The sequence below is a fragment of the Bacillus rossius genome, chromosome 1 (assembly GCF_032445375.1).
Source record: "Bacillus rossius redtenbacheri isolate Brsri chromosome 1, Brsri_v3, whole genome shotgun sequence".
NCBI classification, from domain to species: domain Eukaryota; kingdom Metazoa; phylum Arthropoda; class Insecta; order Phasmatodea; family Bacillidae; genus Bacillus; species Bacillus rossius.
The window spans coordinates 265,920,330-265,940,751 of record NC_086330.1 but is presented as its reverse complement, the minus strand read 5'-3'; the positions used below and the strand labels follow the sequence as shown (position 1 = coordinate 265,940,751).

Here is a 20,422-nt window from a genome sequence, read left to right as displayed (position 1 = left end):
ATGAATCGCTTATTTATGAAAGGGCATAAGTCAACTTTTTTGAAGAAATGAGTTACATACGGGATGCCAATCTGTGGGTGTATACGCATCGTTTAGTTACTAAAAGGCACTAGTCTGATGCATGGAAGTGGGTTTACAGACCGCCAGAAAATTTAGTTTAGTTATGAAAAGGAATTAGTCAGTGGACTTATGTCCTTTCATAACCAAATGATTACAGCTATTAATCAGTGGACTTATGTCCTTTCATAACCATATAATTGCAGCTAGTTACAAAGAGAAAACAAATAGCAGTATACTCTTCCGACCTCTTTGGCAGTATCATGCAGTGTTGCATGCTGGTATATTCTGCTATCATTTGTTTTGTTGTGTACTTTCAGTTACTTTTGGTTTGTTTACTAGTAGAAAATGAGTGAAATGGTGTCTAATAAGACTTGTGTGGAAAATGATTGTAACCATTCCATGAAACATAAAAAAGGTGTGCAAAATGTGGAAGAATACAAATGTCAAAGAATTAAACGAGCTCGTCTGCAAGGAAAGGAGTATGCAAACTACAGAGGGAATGTTGTGAAAACTAAAAGTACTACCGAGTCGTGCAGGTAACCTAATTCTTCATATTATTTTCTTTTAAGATTTATATTCATTCATCTTTCAGATTTCACTCACGTAAACATATTTCAGTTTGTAGAAATGTATTAGTTAACTACCTATTATTGATAATTTGGAAATATTTAAAATAGCTTGCACGACTCATAAAAAAATTATTTTTATTGTTTTAGATGTGCAAGAAAATGCTATGACAAGATTGACATTGCACAGAGAGGGAAATTACTTGATGCTATACATTCCTTTTCATGCAAGAATGAGCAAGACATCTATCTTCAAGGTTTGCTTGACGCTGTGCCAATTAAACATCGCCGACCAAGGAATGGTGACAAGTCTGGAAAAAGGTCATCCTCCTTCACTTTCCATGTAGTTATTCAAGAACGAAGAGTGAAAGTGTGCAAGAAAGCATTCATTCAGTTATATGGAGTATCTGCCAAGAGGGTAAGGAGACTGCAAACATTGTTACTATGTGGACAAACTCCAAAAGACATGCGAGGCCAACAAAACAATAGGAAGTCGGTGCCTGTTGGTGATGTTCAGGCCATCAAAGACCACATATCTTCATTTCCTGTCAAGATAAGCCACCATGCATCCAAAGAATATAAATATCTTGATGCGCAGTTGGATATAAAGAAGATGCATACACTGTTCAAAGAGAAATTTCCTGATTGTAAAGTTAAGTATTCTTTCTATTACAAGATTTTCAGGGAAAATTTCAATCTCCACTTTGGGAGACCACAGATAGACACCTGTGGAGAATGTGAACAACTGAAGGTCAAGATAAAAAATCCTAATCTTAATGAATGTGCTAAGCGAGTTGCCATGGCCGAGCTGGCCATTCATGAAAGAAGGAGTAACAAGTTTTACACAAGCATGAAAGACACGAAACACATTTGCAAAAACAATGATAGTGTGTTAGGGTTAACGTTTGATTATATGCAGAACATTTCACTGCCCTGCATTCCAGTACAAGAGCTTTTTTACTATCGCCAGCTTTCGGTGTTTCCCTTTGCCATACATAACCTGAAAACAGATGAGGCGAGTTTATTTTTATATCACGAAGGGCAGGCAAATAAAGGGCCAAATGAAACATGCTCTTTTCTCCACAAATACATAAGTGACAACGTGCCTCCATGTGTTAAAGAACTGCACCTTTACAGTGATGCTTGCGGAGGGCAGAATAAGAACAATTGCATGGTAAGATTCTTGTTATCACTTACTGACACCAACAGATTTGACATTATTATCCATCGGTTTCCGATACGTGGTCATTCATATCTTGCTTGCGATCGTGATTTTGCACTGGTGAAACGTGTTCTTAAAAAGACTGATAGATACTATGTACCCATGGAGGTCTGCCAACTTATTACATCTGCAGGAGTTCCTGGAAAATTCACAGTCAACATGGTAACATCTAATGACGTGTTGGACTTCAAGAATTGGTGGCCCAGCCATTACAAAAAGACATGCTTATCATTGGAAAGCCAGAGTAAAGCAGTTCCGCGAAGCCAGAAGCAAGACTTTGCTGTATCAAGGTTTGTAGAGTTCCAGTACAACAGTCGCCATAAAGGTACTGTAGTTGCTTCCGAATTCATTGGCGGACTTGTGTCACATACTTTTGTGCTTCGTCAATCATCCGACAAAAGTTTGAATCCTACTATTCCTGTTCAAAAGGCGTATCCTGCGAAAAATGTGCCAATTAATGCAAAGAAGATTATTGACTTAAAGAAGGTTCTCCGTTATGTTCCAGGTGAACACAGAGACTTCTACAATGAGATTATCCAGTGGCCTACCAAGCAAACAGACTGAGCTACCATGCCATTGTAACAGGCATTGTTACATAATAACATACAAAGTGTGAAGTTATATTAACACCTTTTGTACATGTTTTCAAAACAATGTGTAGTCTTACATCACTGTTGTTTAAAGTGAAATGATGCTTTAGTACATAACTTTTGTGGTGTTGTTTAAAGAGGGTATGCCTGTGATGTTATGCATTATAAGGTCAGTGAAAATGGCGTAAAGTGTTCAATAATATGGTGTACACGTTTACTGAACTATATCTAGGTTGAATTACATCATTGTATTTCGATTGGAATATTTTATTACATAAGTTTTGTTGACTTGCAAGGTTAAGTTATAAAAGGGCCTAAGTCTGTGATATTTAACAATTTTTTTCTCGCAGGTAATGAAACACTTGCAAAGCATGCACTTGTCAATGTAGTGACATTTAGGTACAGAGTAGTAAAAAAATATTAATTTTGATGTATGAAACTTATAACAGATATGATATAGTTTTTTGCATGTTCCCACAACTTTTAGTGAATTGACTTATGCCTTTCCATAAATAAGCGATTCAAATACCCTTGAAATTATCCTAGTAATTAGATTTTTAAAATGCGAGAATAATAAACCTTTATTGCCGAAATTGTTCTTGTAATAAGCAATGAAAACCACATTAACTTTTCACTTCACTTTATAAACATTCGACGAAACAGTTCACGTGTAGATGACTTGTAATTAATTTTAAAAACTGGCGTTTAGCTATAAAGTTTAAAAATAATTATGAACAAGTTTTCATATAAATAAACTATAATCAAATATCTATCATCAATTATATGAATCACCATAATTTTTTAGTCAATTGTAACATAACCTATTATTACTGCACTCGCCGACAGTGTAATGGAACACAGCGTAATGGAACAATGAGCGTAACGGTACAATGTGCGTAACGGGACACCTTTTCATGCGTGCAGCCGGCGTTCATCTATTTATTAGACGTTTTCACGTCAATAAATAAAAATACTGACGTTGATACATTTTTTAAGTTTCCTTTGTGAGCTGATGTATAAGCGCCTATTGGTGCAGCAATATAATGTATTAGTAACAATTTAAAAATGCATATTTATCACTAGAATGAAATACGAGAGCCCATAAATGAGTAACTCAAATAGGTAAAAGAAAATATAGAAAAAAAGCCATTAATGACAATATGAAAAAAAATGCAAGTATAAAAAGTTTTATGACAACAGGTAGGCCGGTCTTCCTGGTAAAGTTCCATTGGTTGGAGATGCCCAAATTTAAGCGCCTAAACCATTGGCCGAGAGAAATAACGGGGAGAACCGCAGCTGACCTGTTATTGGCCAGGGCTAATGGCTGGGGTGTGGACTAAAGGAGTACGGTTAACTGACGCTACGACTGATCGCTGTATGTCCGGAAACAGCCAGTTTTCGTCGACTTTGACAAAAAACTAACAGCGGACATATTAAATGCTGTTATCATTGCACTGTACGGCACTGGTTACCAAGTTGTGGCATGTGTGTGCAACTGTGGAGGTGGTAATGTGGGCTTATGGAAAGAACTAGGCATTTCGATTGACAAGAGCCACTTCAGTCACCCAGTGTTAAAAGATATCTACATTTACTATTTCCCGGATGTCCCACATTTACTGAAATTATTACGGAACTGGTTGCTCGACAGTGGGTTCTTACTGCCCAATCGGTAAATCATAAATAAAAACCCTATCAAAGATATAATCAACACTGCGTCGACAACAGAAGTACGTTCTTGTCACAAATATACTAAACTTCATGTGGACTGCGAAAAAACCCAGCGTCACATACAACAGCAACTGCAATATGAAAATATTGTTCATTGGATTTCGCAAATGCTACAGCTGATTTTATTGAGTTGGTAAATTCCTGGTACGATTTGATGAACACTTACATACCTAACAAGCAGTTATCGGGAATACGACCGAGTAAGTGTGCTAATGGTTTGGATTTGTTGGCACAAAACCAAATATTGGATGCATTGCTTAACACCGTGACTGAAATAAGATGCTCAGGGAAATAATTCTTACAAATTTTCCAAAAAGGATTTATAATATCTGTAAATTCTACCAAAGAATTGCATTCTTATCTAACACAGAAATTTCCCAGCATTAAATACATTTTAACTCACAAATTAAATCGAATTGTTTGGAAAATTTGTTCAGCCAAATTAGAACCAGAGGTGTGCTGAATGATCATCCAACGCCTATAAATGCCCTTTACAGGATAAGAATGATTATTGTAGGTGAAAGTCCAGGCATTGTTCAAGCAGGGAAAAATACTTTTGACACCGACATAGTTTCAAAAGAGTACATTGTTAGCGAAGTTTTGAAAACAGCTGGCATAACGACAAATGCTGAAAACTACAGTGAAACTGAAGATACCAATAGTCTTCAGGTCACGCATATATCACCAATTAAAGAAACCGAAGTTTCAGAAGAGTGCAATGAAGATGGACTCCGCTATCTTGGAGGATGGGTCGCAAAAAAAAATTTCTGCGTTAATTTCTGGATTTGGGACAACATAGTCAGAAAACTAAAATTTCAAACAAATCATCATGGATCCAGCATTTGTTATGGTGGTTTGGTGGAGCCTTCCGATGCTTTTCTGCATAATGTAAAGAAGATGGAATTTATTTTCCAACAATGTTTGGGTCAAAACTTCAAAATAAAACATAGCATTGTTGAGAAAATTTCCAACAACATATTAAGCCAGATTAACGAAATTCCAGCAGCTGTCGTTAAAACATTTGTGACTCAGCGAATTTTCATACGTTTGAAGTTCTTGAACAGAATGCTGCACGAAATTTCAGGGAATAAATGACGACACACAGGAAATAAAAATGGTTCAGATACGCAAGCAAAGAAAATGAAGATCCTTACATAGCTATACAGAGTTTCTGTATACCTATAGTAGGAGTATATAGAAGTGTGTATGTGCATTGCAAAATAAAATAACAGATTTTCGTAACAAGTTTGACCTTAAATAATGTCTATGGAGATTATGGTACTTATGTAATGGTACTAATATTCTTCTGACAGTTCAGTGTTACGAGAAAATAATGGATAAACTGCCGTAGGCTACCAAAACTGAACTTTAATAATTGCAGCTTTTGTGGTGGTTTAAATAGCATAATTGTGTTGATCTATGTAAATAGTGGAAAACGAAGTTCCTTCAGTTGTTTCAAGTGTTTTAATAATTAATATATTTCCTTTATTATTTGATTGTTGTGTGTTCTCTGCCTCTTTTCAAATTTTAAGTTTTCCACTTTAAACTGTGTGGGAATGTAGATAAAAATTTAATGCATATGCAATTCATAAATTTATTATTAATTTAGTAAAAGTCCTTTCGGTGATATGTACGGCCTCAAATGCAGGAAAGTTCATACTGTGACACTTTTATAGATAAATTTACTCCTTTAGTTACATTTTAGGTTATTCATAAAATTTGATTGTTTACATTAGAAATAACATTCTTGCAATTTATATTGTTTTTTGACTATGGTAGAAAATTTTGAGCTAGTGAAATGAAATTTTGCTATGCTTTAGAAATCCAAAAGGCGTGCAGTATATTACGTAAATTGTAACTGGACGAAAGTTTGATTAAATATTTAGTATATTTAACTTGTGACTTCCTCTTATTTATTTTAGATGTAATTTATTTTTTTATTGTGTAGTTTCATGAGAATGAAATAAAATAGGGTATACACATGAAAAAACCATTTTTACATAATTATATGAAACATGATATAAATACCACCGTTCTTTATATTGTGTAACATAAATGTTCACACAATCTAAATGGTATTATAACATTAACAGATAGAAAAATGTCATTTTGAGGTAATTTTTTAAATGAAGAGGAAGTACGCCAAATGTGGACCCCTGCCCCTAGGGTTGACCCCGTTTGTAACAGCGCTGTACGCTCCTGAAATCTAACGGCGAGCACGTGAACTACTGTGATCGCCTATTTCAATCTGACTAGCCCGGTCATTGGCAGACCAACAAAGAAAATAATTTGGTTAATACCAAATTTGAGAAACTCTAAAGAACATATATGATCTCTGAGTATATGTCTATGATTATTGATGGTGAGTCAATAACAATCAGTAACATGTTAAGTTAAGGTGATCCACTGGGTTATTTATAAACACAAAATTATACTTATCATTAATCTTAAGTTTTAATTCAATTTCAATGATAATGCAAACGATTCACTGTTGTAATATGAATAGTTATATTACTGGAAATGATATTGTTTTCACATTACAACATGCTAATTGGAATTTTTACAAGAATAACTATATTCAGTAGAATGGTTTAAGATTAATATTGCACAACCTGTGTAATAGGACACCTCTTCAAATAAAAATTTAATATTTATATTGCAATATCATCTTGAAACTTGATATTACAAATATTGCTATATTCAAATGTAGTAAAGTTTTAATTTATTTTAGCTCAATCGGGACTCTTCGATTAGTATCTCAGGTTATATATGTGTAAGTAGGTGAATCAGACATAAGATTGATACAATGCTGTCGGGTTATGTACTGCTATTAATTATAAGCTTGTGGAGTTGGAAAGATGTAAAATTTTCTCATAGTTCATAGTTACCTCAGAATATGCCGCAAGTTAAGGACAATACCACATTAAGATATGGTATTTCAACTATACCGTGAACTGCGGATCTCAGTAACTACATTCGTACTGACGTAGTGATGTCCTAGTTCTCGATCTTCCTGATGATGACTCCACAGGAACAGCGACTTCTCGATCGTCCTGATGATGACTCCACAAGAACAGCGGCCCTCGGTGTGTACAGCTGGATGTGGTACAGGTCCCGATGTGGACAGCGACTGTTAGTTGATGGGTCTCCAAACCGGCGGTTCTGATGACGACGAAGGGCAGTTGTTCACATTCTTGACAATGATGCAGCAATTTACTATCCTCGATGACGCATATGTAGTTCTTGAATACCTTCGACGACGATTATGTAGTTCTGGTTGAATATTGGCAGCGATGAACTTTAAGTTTTATATAAATTTTAGATTCGTACATTTCTCGAAGTCTCAGTCAAGTTTGCTGCTTATCATTTTCTTCTTTCATGCTCGCCGTTCGAATTCATCCATCCTAATAAAAATTCTCCATCTAACTTGTAATTCAAAAGCAAGAATAGAGGAAGTAGGCAAATAAATATGTTTAAATCCAAAGATATCGTTGTTAAAAGTTACTGTGAAATATAATAAAAAGAAAAGGAAGAAAGTTCCCCAAAACACAAGTTGTGGCAATACTTCACAAATAAATATATACAAATTTTGAAATTAAATAACATTATTAATTACTATAAACTACTGGTTGGTTTATACTACTGCGGACGGACAAAGCAAGCCTAGGGAAGAAGCCTTGTTAGTATGCCGCGATGCACGTAGTAATGGCATTGCGTTTGTGATTTTAGATGCTCCATAACTTTTGTTTTAACAGCTTTTGAAGTGTTACCAACAACACTGTGTGCAAGTAAGTCAATCTCTTTTGTTATTTAGCAATGCATACTTAGCAGCACTAGTGATGTATGGTTTTAGTTGCGTGTTTTTAATGAAACGAGAGTTTTTCGAGCAAGTCAAAAACATGGCAGGTGCGTAGAGCGGAACCCTCTCGTGTGTCCAAGAGTGGACCCCTCCCACATTACTACAGCAGAACTATTTTCCTTTTCTTTTTCTTTGTCAATGACGAGCTCTGATTAATGCACTAATCTAATGTATTATCAAACCTTTAAAATAAGGACTTTACATTAGACTATTGTGACTTCTACTAAATATTCCCTTTGTTTGTCTATTAGCCACACTTGCTTGCCAGCAAGAACTTCGCTCTTTTAGCATATGCTAAAGTAGAGTAACAGTTAAAGTGATTGCCTTCCACCATTATGATCCGGGTTCGATTCCCAGTCAGGGTAAATCCCGGATTTTGGCATGTGGGAATGGTGCCAGGATGATGGCGCTGGTCGGTTAGATTTTTTCTTTTGCTAACTCCCGTTTCATCTGTACATGTATTCTTTTGCTGCTCCATAGCCATTTTATTTAATCTCTCATTGGCTCTCAAGACCACAGCCATTAACATCCGTCCAAATCTCTCAAAATGTGGTGGGGCATATGATATGCGATAATGAGTCGCCCTTCTATTAGCCATGTTTAACATTTCAGGTGGAGGACTATGGACACAAGCAAGAAGAAAAGGGTGCAGAAGTTTCAAAATGGAAGAGTATGGGATGTTAATTCCATGGAAAAAGTTATAATAGCAGTGTGTGAAAAGAAGATGGGATGGAAAAAGGCTGCAAAAATATATTCTGTTCCTAAAACGACAATAATGAGATTGAGTAAAGAAAACGTATGGGGATCCTAAGAAAGCTGCTATCACACAATGGGGTCGCGAAACTGCTCTTACTCCTGCAGGAGAAGCTATTGCAGTACTGTCTGGCAATGGAAGCCACATTGTTCGGGTTAACTCGGGGAGATTTAAGAAGGATGGCATTTCAGCTTGCTGAAAGAAATAACCTCAGGCATCCCTTCAGCGAAGTAGATGATATGGCAGGAAGTGGCTCAAACTGTTTATGAAGAGACACAAACAACGACTCTCCTTTCGTAGCCCTACTGGCACTTCCTATGCTAGGGCAGTTGGATTCACCAGGGAAAATGTTAATAGATTTTTTGATTTACTTGAATCCCTGTTCCAAAAACACAACTATCCGCCCACGAGGATTTTCAACATGGATGAAAGTGGACTTGCAGTTGTGCAGTCAAAAGTTTTGCAAGTGATTGGTCTACAAGGTAAACGCTAAATTGGGCTGGCCAAGTGACTAAAATATTTCACATGCTCTTATTACAGCAATTTAAATCTAGCAAGACGGCAGATGGTCCTCGCATTGAACTGTCTTCTGAGTGGCAGGCTGGACCCATGGTCCTCATAACTGTAGGGTGTTTTCATGTTTGATACACAAAAATTTTGTATTAAATTTTTTTTGCTGTGTATATACTTTTATGAATTTTCTGTATCTCATACCATGTTTATTTTTTCCAAACTGTGTTTTTTAACAGTGGTCCTCGCAACGCAACATTTTTTGATGGTCCTCACAGGGTACTAAAAGCCCGTACGTGTGTGTGTGTGTGTGTATATATATATATATTTATTTATTTATTTATTTATTTATTTATTTGTTTCTGTCTTGACTATTTATGACATGTCCTATACCATTTTTGTGCAAACAAATGTATGGTCAAATGGATGAAAATAAATAAATATTTACAGTATCATGCCACCAGGATCGAAGGAATAATTATATACATGATATGGGTTAATAGCCCATTGTTAACCTGTGGTACATGATGCTGGATGTTTTTAATTTAGTTTATCAAAAGATCCTGTACATAATCAAAACTTGTGGTGTATTAATGGAAATGATTGTTAGTTGAATACAGATATATTTTCCTTTTATTCCACTTAATATCATCAATAATTGTTATATTACAAGTTTTGGTTTTGTGCAAGAAGTTTCGATGTAGATACTTAATTAAAACAGCAAGCATCATACACCACTGCCACTGGAAAATATTTAGGAACGTGCCATAAGGATCAAGGCATAAATTGGATACATGTTATGAACAATTACCTATTACCTAAATAAAGTGGAGAATACACTTTTCAGAATTTAAAAAAAAAAGTCTGTATAAGTCATTACTTGTCTAGTACTTATTAGCTTCAATTATATTGAACAATTAATTTTCTTGTATTTTTTCCTTATTCTGTTGAGGAGTTGTGATTTTTAAAGAGTAGTCGACCATTGATATACCGTTTCAACATTTAGTTAGGTTATGTACATTAAAGATAGCATACAAGCTTAAGAATGGTTTGTTAAGATTGGCTAGCCACATTTAAAATTCAGTGATATTCTGTAAAATTTTGGAATGGTTAGGTTAGCTGTATTTTATATATTTGGAAAATATGTGATTAAATATTTCGACATGTTACATTTAAAACTGATAATTCTTTACCAACCATTTGAAAAGTTGAAAATTTTTAATGTTTCTAGCATAATTGAACATCCATACAATTTATAAATATTTTTATGTTGTTGACACAAACCAAAAGCAATTATCATGATATCAAAATATTTGTAGTAAATATCCATGACCTAACCACTTGTTAAAATGTTAAATACTGTTTAACTACTTAAAGTATTATTCCATCCTCTTCTGAAATCATTCAGAAACATGTTTGAAATTTAAATTTTTAAAAAAAAAATCACAAAATATGCTTTTTCTCTGAATTTAGCTTAAATCTTATGTTACAATAGTCGACAAAGCTGTAGAATTAAGTAATTGTTCAACTTATAATGCACAGTTATTATTATTATTATTATTATTATTATTATTTTTTTTTTTTACTTTGCATTCTTGCATCTGTATGTGATTCTTCTTGAGGGGTAGGCTTTGAAATTCCTAAAGTTTTGTTGCACATGTCAAAGAAATAAAATCAGTAAACTTAAAAAATTACAGCCATCTTTTTTTAAACAATGTTTAGTGATGCCAACATTTTACACAATATTCTGCACACACCCAAAAAAAATCAAACAGTTCATCTGTTAAGATGAGTACCCATTTTTGGACTTACACCCATCAATTGGAAAAATTACTCTTTATTACCAAACTAAATTTTATAGGTTAAAAACAATGTTCTTACACATAGCTGCCTAGGTTAATAACAGTATGATTTGTGGAAGAAGGTTAGATTGGTTAGTGTGGTATTGTGCAAGAAAATGCTATGTGAATTAACAAATATTGATTGTTATTTTGAGATATGACCCCCAAAAAAGCATTAAAAATTTGAATTTTGAAAAAAAATTTTAACAGCAGCACTTGTTCATCCACATTAACAAGATTGTATGTATTATATAGGCTTCTTAAATATTTAACAAAAAAGTTTGTTCTATTAGGATTCTGTATTGCAAAAATATTTATTACCCACCCTATTAAAAAAAAAATCAAAAATTTCTGAATCAATTTGTGTTCTGTATCCAGAAATATACACAAACACAATTACATAATATTTTTAAGTTCTCATTAAACTTCCATGAAGGTTAACTTAAACTGCTGGATCCAAAGGCTCTGTTAATTTTAACATTAACAATTAATTACTGTAAACTACTTAAATTATAACATACTCTTAGTGAATAATTGTTAAACATATCAGAATTAATCATTTCTTTTATCTGAAAATAATGTATTTAAACATTCCAGTATGACATATTTAGTAGTAAATGTGGATAGATAGCCACTTTTATGATGATGATAATTTATAATTCTGAACTGCATCATTTTCTTCTTGGCATGTTTTTTTAATTTGCCTCTAAGAACAAATTATGATAATTCAAACTTTAATTTTTCTCTATTTCTAAGAATTTTTTTCCCCATAGAGAATGATGTTAATGAGGAGGCATTGGCAGCTCTTTCAAAAGATGATGTTAAAGAGCTAATTCCTAAAGTTGGTATGAGAGCTAGATTTATGGTGAAATTGAATGACTATCAACTACAGCTCTGCAGAGGACAAGTAGAATCTGGAGAGAACTTAAAAGTGTTGGTAGCCATTCATTCGCTGAGAATGTTGAGCAGCCAATAATCAATGAAAACGTAGAAGTTGAAATATTTCCAGAATTATTAATGGAGAATTCACTGATAGAAGAATGTAAGTCATCAATTACAAAATGAAGCATGCACACCGAAAAGAAGAAATGAAAGTGAAGAAAGCAGTACAGCAAAGAAATTTTTTTCCCCTGTTGCTAGTTTAGACTTGGAAACAATCTTGAACAAAAGTACATCTGGAAAATTTGTTCTTGCTGCTTACCAAAATGACAAAATTCTTTCCTGCAAAAGTAGAGGCCTTCTGACAGAAGTAATCATTCATCATCTGTTTCAAAATCTTCACTTCTAAGTATAAAATGCTTGTATTTACTGTTGTGTTATCTACAAAAAAAATGAATTTGAAGTGATGTGCTAAAACTCTGTACAATTTTCAAATATTCATAAATTAAAAAAAAAATCCTAGGATACTGTAAAAGTACAGTAACAGTTCTGCTGAAACATTTTCTGTTTTAATATGTCACATTGCACTGCAAAAGGAGAAGCATGTTAACAAACACCACTATAATTCGGACAATAATTTAAACAGAACGTAGCAAGGTTTCATACTGCAGGAGATCAAATTACCATTTATTTTTATCTTTAAAAATTGATGTATAATAAAATGATACCTTAAACATAAACAACATTTGAGACTTCTGCAGTCAGAATTCACTACAGTTCCTGTTTCAGATTGTAAGCACATATTGCTAGTGTATCAAATTAATATATTAAACTAATTTTCATCATTATTGTTCTGAATAACCATCATTTAGCATGCATTTTTCTGTTTCTATGATGTGACTACAAGATCATAATTTGTACAAAATTTTGAGGTACTCCACTGACAAATTACATCTTTTGGTGGTTTTTTCTATCAATGTTCTCGCCCCCCCCCCCCCGCCCCCTCAAATAATTTGTGTTAGCAAGGCTGCTTGTTTTTTAGTGCATTTTTTTTATTGCATTACTTGGGCGATTTTAGGATTTATTGGTGTTGAAGCGTCGTCCTCCAAGCCACTTTTTCAACGTGGGGAAAAGGTGATAGTCACTCGGTGCCAAATCCGGACTGTAAGTAGGGTGATCAAACATAACTCAGGTGTGAGTTGGCCGCTCCACATGGTTGGTGGAAGGGGGTAAACACTACGAGACGTGTCGATTCGTGTAAGAGCGATTAGGGTATCGATTAATGGGCATGCCATGGAGAAATGAAACTGTAATCACACTGCAGGGCACTGTTAAAACGTGGCTGAATAGGCAGGAGGCATCATTTTATGCAGAGGGTATTGGAAAGCTGGTGCATTGGTACGACAAATGCCTCAATCTGCACTGTGATTATGTGGAAAAACAGAGTAAAGATGTACGTTTTTTTTGACATTAAAATAATTTCCCAATTCATTCCCGTTTTTTTATTACAGCTGATCGGAGGTTGAAAAAAAAATAACCCTCGTACTTCTTGAGCAATGGCCTGCTGTCGTCAAGTATTTTATGGATTACATTCTTAAATATAAAAGTCATTTAATGAAGTCATTCAAATACAAGAGTAGTGTGCGACTCTTGAAAGACAAGACTATGACAGCTGAAGTAATGTTTGTTTGTAGAAGTGCTGGTTTATTTACTAATTTTACTGGAGAATTTCAAAAAGAAGAGCCTTTGGCTCACATCATGTACGATGAACTGAAAACTCTTGCTAGAACAGTAATGAACTGTATTTGCAAACCATCAGCTCCATTTTCTGTACAAGCTTTCAGTTTTGAGCATTATTTACCACTGAAAGAAATATGTTGTGGCAATGGTGTGCATGAAGAACTGAAGAAAGTGAGTGAGAAGGAGAGGAAGATATTTATGATGCAAACTAGAAAGCATTTTACTGCTTCATGTAAAGACATTTTCATGAAATCGTCCTTGTTGTCCAAGCCTCTACTTAGGCATCTACAGTGTTTGTTTCCACCAAACCGTGTCAAAGAGGGAAGTCACAAAGAAATAGTGAAAGTGGCAAGATCACTTCCATTTGTTATTGCCAAGGATGTACTTGCAGATGAGTGTAAATTGTTGGCGCTGGAGGAAGATGAACCTGGTAGCCAGAAAAGCCGCATAGATATGTACTGGAATCAGTTCTTTAAGAGGAAAAATAATTCTGCAGATGTGAAATTCCCCACAGTGACGAAAGTAGTGAAAGCCGCTTTGTCACTTTCACATGGAAGTGCAGATGTTGAAAGAGGTTTTTCACGGTCTGGGCCAATTTTGTTCGGTACAAACAGTACTGTGAAGATCAGCAGAAAATTATGGAACAGAAACAGAAAGTTAAAGAGGAAGAAGAACACCGAATAGCTAGAGCCCTACTTTAACGGTAAATAAAATAAGCAGATTTCGCCATAAAAATTTTTATATTTCGTCATAAAAACTGCACTTCGGAAGTGTGAATTAAAAAAAAATACACGCTGTACTTACAAAAATTATGTCATATAGAATGCAAATATAATCGGACAGGCCTACATTTTTTTTTGGCTTTCCACAAAACACAAATTACAAATCAACAGTTTCAATAGTTAAAAATTACAAAAATTATTCAATATGTAAGACAAGAAGCAAAATTTATGCTAATAACAATTCAGCACTGTAAGTATAACTTAGTCCGAGTTTCTTCAACATGTTATGTTTTACTTCCAAAGTACAATGAGACCATAAGCTCAACGTTTTGAGGTTTCAAACTTCGCCTTTTGTCTGAAAACACATCGGAATATGCTGAAAATGTCCTTTCAGAGTCAACATTTGATACTGGTATCCAAATGGCTTTCAGAGCATTGCATGCAAAAGCTGAATGGTCCAGTTTTAAGGCCAACAGAATTGGAATGATATCCACACTTCCTTCACTCTTTTTCACTTTCTCAACTACTATTTCCTTTAAGGCTGAGTATCCTTCCAAAAATTCTTTTCCTGAAACAGTTGAAACAAATGGCAATGATTTTCCTGCCCTGACCATATCATTGCAAACATCATTTCCCGTGGATTAAACAGTTGCCCCAAGTTTTGGAAGATATTTTTGGAAGGATCTTCATTAATCAACTTCATCAACTTTGTGTGACACCTCAACCCACAGGACTGGAACTGGGATTTAACCAAACCTTGTTTAACAGCTGCCAACAACTTTAGACTCTCATTTGTTTTTGAGCCAAAATTAAAATCATTCACCAGCTGCAAACTTTTCAACAAGTCTGAGAGTTTTCCACTGATCAAGTGGGACATGGGGTAGCTTGAACCCTCCAGCTGCTTTGTCAGCTCAACCAAAGCACACCCATGTTCGACGAGAAATTCAGCCTGACATTGAATGATTACAATCTCTTCCACTGACAAGGTTTGAAAATACATCAGAGCTTCTGACGACTCGAGCTCCAGTGACTTCAGGTATGTTACCAAGTCGTCAAGGTATGTGTTAACATAACCCACCGACTCAAACCATGAACCCCATCTTGTAAGGACTGGTGATGGAAACAGAACATGAGGCTTTTCTTGTTCTGGATAGCGCTGCTTGAGAAAACACAAGTACTTGTGTTTCCTTTTGCGCGTGTTCATAAATGCTGTTTTCGTTTTGCTAACAAAATTGTTAAGCTCCGGCAGAGATTGGGGCCAAATATTTTGAATGAGATTCAGTTTATGACTCCAACACTGAACATGAAGGACGTCCCTACCCTCAGACGAAAGAACAACTTGTAAAGAATGCACACACTTTGTCATGTAGCGTGCACTGTCACACACAACCGCATCAACCCTTGTATGGTCAACCTTAAATTTTGTCAGTACTTCTAATATTGCCCGCGAGCACTCACTAGCATTAGAATTCTCTAAAATTTTGACCCCGGCAACAAGAAGAATTTGTGAGTCTGAAGCTTGTAATGTTTTGAAAAGCACCACAAAAACACACTGTCCCTTTTTGTCAGTGGTTTCATCACACAAAATAACAATATCTTGTCCCTCAATTGATTTAATCCACTGCTCCTCAGCCGCTTCTTGGATCTTGGGCACATACGTCTCACGCAATGTTTTTACACATGGTAACTGCCCTCCACCTGTAAGCAAATGGTGCCCTCTAGCGGTATAAACATGGAAAAAAATTTTAAACAATTTTAACTTTAACAAGTTTTAACAGATTAGATGGGGTCTTGGAACGTAACAAATTATTTATAATAAACAAATATTCATCCTTACCAGGAACAAAAGTTTCCACAAAGTTTTTTATTGCAGGATCGCCGAGTTTCTCCAATGGTATGTTCGCTTCCGTGAAAGCTTTTGTCAAAGATGAGGCAAAAATTTCTTTGTCAACTTTCGTCTTTTTTGCCACCTGAAAGCTGTCACCAACAGAAATTTGCCTTTTGCTTGTGCAGGCTTGTGATTCAGCTGCTGCTTTTTTCTGTCTGTGCACTGTACCATCGCGGCAATGCTTGACACACGTGTCTTTGCGAGCCCACTCTATTTTAACATTACAAAATTTACACATCAATGTTTTGTTCACTTTGTCAAAAACGTAAAATCCATCGCACTCAAATTCACGTGCACAATCAAAAACACTTACAACTTTCGGCATTTTCAACACTCAGTATTAACAAACACGTATTTCATCAATCACGAGATAATTTTATTGTGAACATCCCTTTAGTAAACACATGAACACAATGCGCGTGGCCACTGACGCGGTAAACGGATAGAATCGTTAATAGACTGCACCGGCTACACTTTTACGCACAGAAAAAACAGTTGCCATGAATGTATCGACACTTAAATCGACTATCTCGAACTCGGGCGCTTATCGCCTACGCTCGCACTCGCATCTAGCAGGCGTCGATGTGTTTGTTTTGGTTTTCGTTCGTAGGTTACGTTACGTGGAATAGAAAACAGAACAATATTAATTCACATGGGGTTATGAAATGTAGATTTTATGAATAAAGAGCATATAATATTGCTGTAAATAAGTGTAACGCGAGTTTCGGGTGAAAGCAAAATACGTAAATTAGGGTGAACGCTTATGTAAACCAGTGAATTTAAATGATTTAGCGGTTATTTCGCGAATAGATGGTTTATTGTGGAATTTCGCATATAATGTAATTTTGGTGGCATTTCGCGGTATTTCGCGTTATTTCGCGGTTCGCGAAAATTTCCGGGCCCTACGAATAGCAGTCGAGAGAGACCTCCAGCAATAGTTGAAAACAGAAAAAGTAAACATTGAAGAAGAAGAGGCAACACTGAAGAAGTTAAGATCTGAAGAGCAGCGTTGCTGATAGGTTGTTGAAAGATGCAAACCAGCGCTTGAAAGATGCACTCAAGGAGAAGGATATGGTGGCTTCTAGTGTGGCCCAAGCTATGCTGGAAAGTGTAACAAAAGTAAGGGAGAAGACAGAGGAAAAGAAAAAACATGCTGATAAAGTACAGAGGTCTCTAGAGAAAACAAAGTCAACTCTTATTATAAGTTTTTTCAACAAAAAAACCAAAAGCAAACAAATAAAAAATTATACTTTGTGTATTGGTGCTGTTTTATTCCATTAAAGTAGCTTATATGATGCATTAAAAAACTGAGAGTAAATCTTTCCTCGTAAAATAATTTTGGATGTAACTGCAATATTTTTTATACGGTATTTGTGCAATTTTAAGAAGTTTAAGTAAAATGTGTGTATGGTTACATTTATTGCTAACAGTGTTTGTATCAATTTAAGTGCAATATTACAAAAATTAAGATTATTTGTTTAGTAATAAAGTGTACTTATGAAGATGCTTATCTTCCACATGAAAGTTCATCACAGCAAATCTAGATTTGGTTCCTTTTCCTGTGGCCAACTAGGCTGTGCCAGATAATTTCAAAACTTTTGGATGTTTAAGCATTTGGAGAAAAATCACACTTCCTTAAAAAAGCTGAATCACAGTTACCATTACAGGGTTCGTCTAGTCAATCTTCCCATGCTGACTTTGAAATGGCTGTTTGTCCAATCTCGCAAATATTAACATAGAGCAATGATTATTGTAATATTTCTACTGGTATTGTAACTAAGAATATTGAAGAAAGTGCTGCTCAGTTTGTGGCCAAACTATACAGTAATCCGGCTTTAACAAGAAATGTTGTCCAGCATGTAGTTGATGAATTGATATTCTTTTTGGCAGTGGAATGTCATATTTAAAAACAAAACTGGAAGAGGTACAATCTGGTCAACCTGAAGAAACTTTTACTGATGTGATGTCCTTAATCGACTCTCTTCAAAACACATTTAAACATTTACGTACAGAGTATAGTAGAATAAAATTTTTTGAAGAATCTGAATGTCTCATAAAACCACAGTCTTTTGTAATAGGAGAGCAGTTTGTAACCAGTAATGCTAATGCACCAGTTTAAACACCTAAATCTTGTAACGGTCAATATATTCCAATGAAAAAAGTTCTGAAGTTGTTTTTAGGTCTTCCGGGTGTATTCAAAGCTTGTTTAGCACACTTGCATAGTCATTCTAACCAGACAGATAAAATATCCAATTTTCTTAATGCAGGATTATGGCAAACTAAAATGAAAGAATGTCCAGAGAAATGTATCATACCTTTGCATTTATACTTTGATGACTTTGAAGTTGGGAACCCATTAGGATCAAATGCTGGAAAACACAAACTTGGAGTGGTGTATTACACTGTTCCAGCACTCCCTACAGAATGTCTGTCTGCACTGGACAACATTTTCCTAGGAATGATCTTTCATTCCTCTGATAGATCGAACTTCGGTAATGATTCTGAATTTTCCATTCTTATTGATGATCTAGTACATTTGGAAAGAAATGGTATATTGGTGAATACTACTGATGGTGAAAAAACTGTTCAATTCTGTGTTGCCTTGCTTGTTGGAGATAACTTAGGTTTAGATTCTATTCTTGGCTTTGTTGAATGTTTCTCTGCAACTTATTATTGTAGATTTTGCAAAGTAGACAAGAAAACTACACAAAAACAAGTACAGGCTGATAAAAATCTTATTAGAAACCGAGAAAATGACAACACTGATGTTATTTTCCGTGACTCCTCCAAGACTGGGATTAAAAGTAATTGTAGATGGAACAGGTTACCAAGTAATCATGTAACTGAAAAAGGTCTGTGTTGATGTAATGCATGCTTTGTTAGAGGGGGTGTGCAGGTACAACATGGCACACATAATTAGATACTTGGTGAGTGTTGGATTTTTTAATATCAGTACTTTGAATAATAGAATCAAATTTTTTGATTATGGGAAAAGTGAAAACTGTAATAAACCACCTCATATCAATGGTGAACATTTAAAGAATACGCATATAGTAATCATATCAGCATCTGAAATGCTCTCCCTCGTCAGGTATTTCGATTTGATGGTTGGAGATTTGGTTTTGGATGGAGATGCTGTATGGGATTTTTATTTGTGTTTAAGAGAAATTGTAGATATTGTCACCGATCATGAAGTAAATAGGGGAACATTGGTTCTATTGGAAACTTTGATTGTCGATCATCACACCTTGTTTCAGCAGCTTTTCAAAGAACCTCTCAAATCGAAGCATCATTTCATGCTACATTATCCGCGTATTCTGGAATCTGTTGGTCCCCTTGTGAATGTTTGGTGCATGAGGTATGAAGCACGGCATAGATTATTTAATATCTCTGGTCGTAACATCTGCTCCCGGCGCAATATTCCATACTCTTTGGCAATCAAGAATCAGTTGCAGCTCTGCATTACATTCTTCTCTCATAAGGAACTTAATAACACTTTGACAACTGTTGGTCCTGGAAACATTATTTCAACATGTTCTCTAAGCCATTATGACAGTTTTAAAGATACTCTGAAACCCGTGTTTGAAACGAGCTGCTACAAAACATCATGGGTAATTTTGAAAGGAATCAAGTACCTACTCTGGTAAATGTGTTTTGTTCATTGATGTTAAAGATGAAACACCTCAGTTTTGCATGATTGAACACATTGTGGTGAATGAAAATATAGTTTTTGTTGTAATGGTCATGAAAACAGTAGGCTGGTGCTCACATACTTATGCATTTGAAGTGGAACTTTTGAATATGTGGAAATGTGTGGACCATAACAGTTTGTTGCATTTTACTCCTACAAATCTTCATAGAACGGCTGATGGCAAAGTTTTTGTTTGTTTGAAGAATTGAAAGATGAAAAAATCTTGACTATTGAAAAACATCGTTTACTATTGTAAGTACCTTGTTGAAATTGTGATGTGAATGTACAGTGGATCGAAAAGTTTTTGTACCAGGGGTGTTTAGTTGTGTGTTCAAACAGTCTGATTAAGCTCCTTTTTTCCACCTTATTTTT

At 35.1% G+C, this 20,422-nt stretch overlaps 2 protein-coding genes across 2 annotated transcripts; one reads left to right on the top strand and one right to left on the bottom strand.

Annotated features, from left to right (window-relative positions):
• The first annotated feature begins 426 nt into the window (after nucleotides 1-426).
• Nucleotides 427-2,695, top strand: LOC134527564 (uncharacterized). The gene is made up of 2 exons (XM_063360350.1): nucleotides 427-596; nucleotides 777-2,695. The coding sequence occupies exons 1-2, from the start codon at nucleotides 460-462 to the stop codon at nucleotides 2,410-2,412; spliced, it is 1,773 nt and encodes a 590-aa protein (XP_063216420.1). The 5' UTR covers nucleotides 427-459; the 3' UTR covers nucleotides 2,413-2,695.
• An 8,110-nt stretch (nucleotides 2,696-10,805) lies between these two features.
• LOC134527563 (uncharacterized) lies at nucleotides 10,806-20,215 on the bottom strand. Its single transcript, XM_063360349.1, has 2 exons — nucleotides 16,309-20,215; nucleotides 10,806-16,169 (listed from the first exon to the last, which is right to left on the bottom strand). The coding sequence occupies exons 1-2, from the start codon at nucleotides 16,682-16,684 to the stop codon at nucleotides 15,007-15,009; spliced, it is 1,539 nt and encodes a 512-aa protein (XP_063216419.1). The 5' UTR covers nucleotides 16,685-20,215; the 3' UTR covers nucleotides 10,806-15,006.
• Between the last annotated feature and the right edge of the window lie 207 nt (nucleotides 20,216-20,422).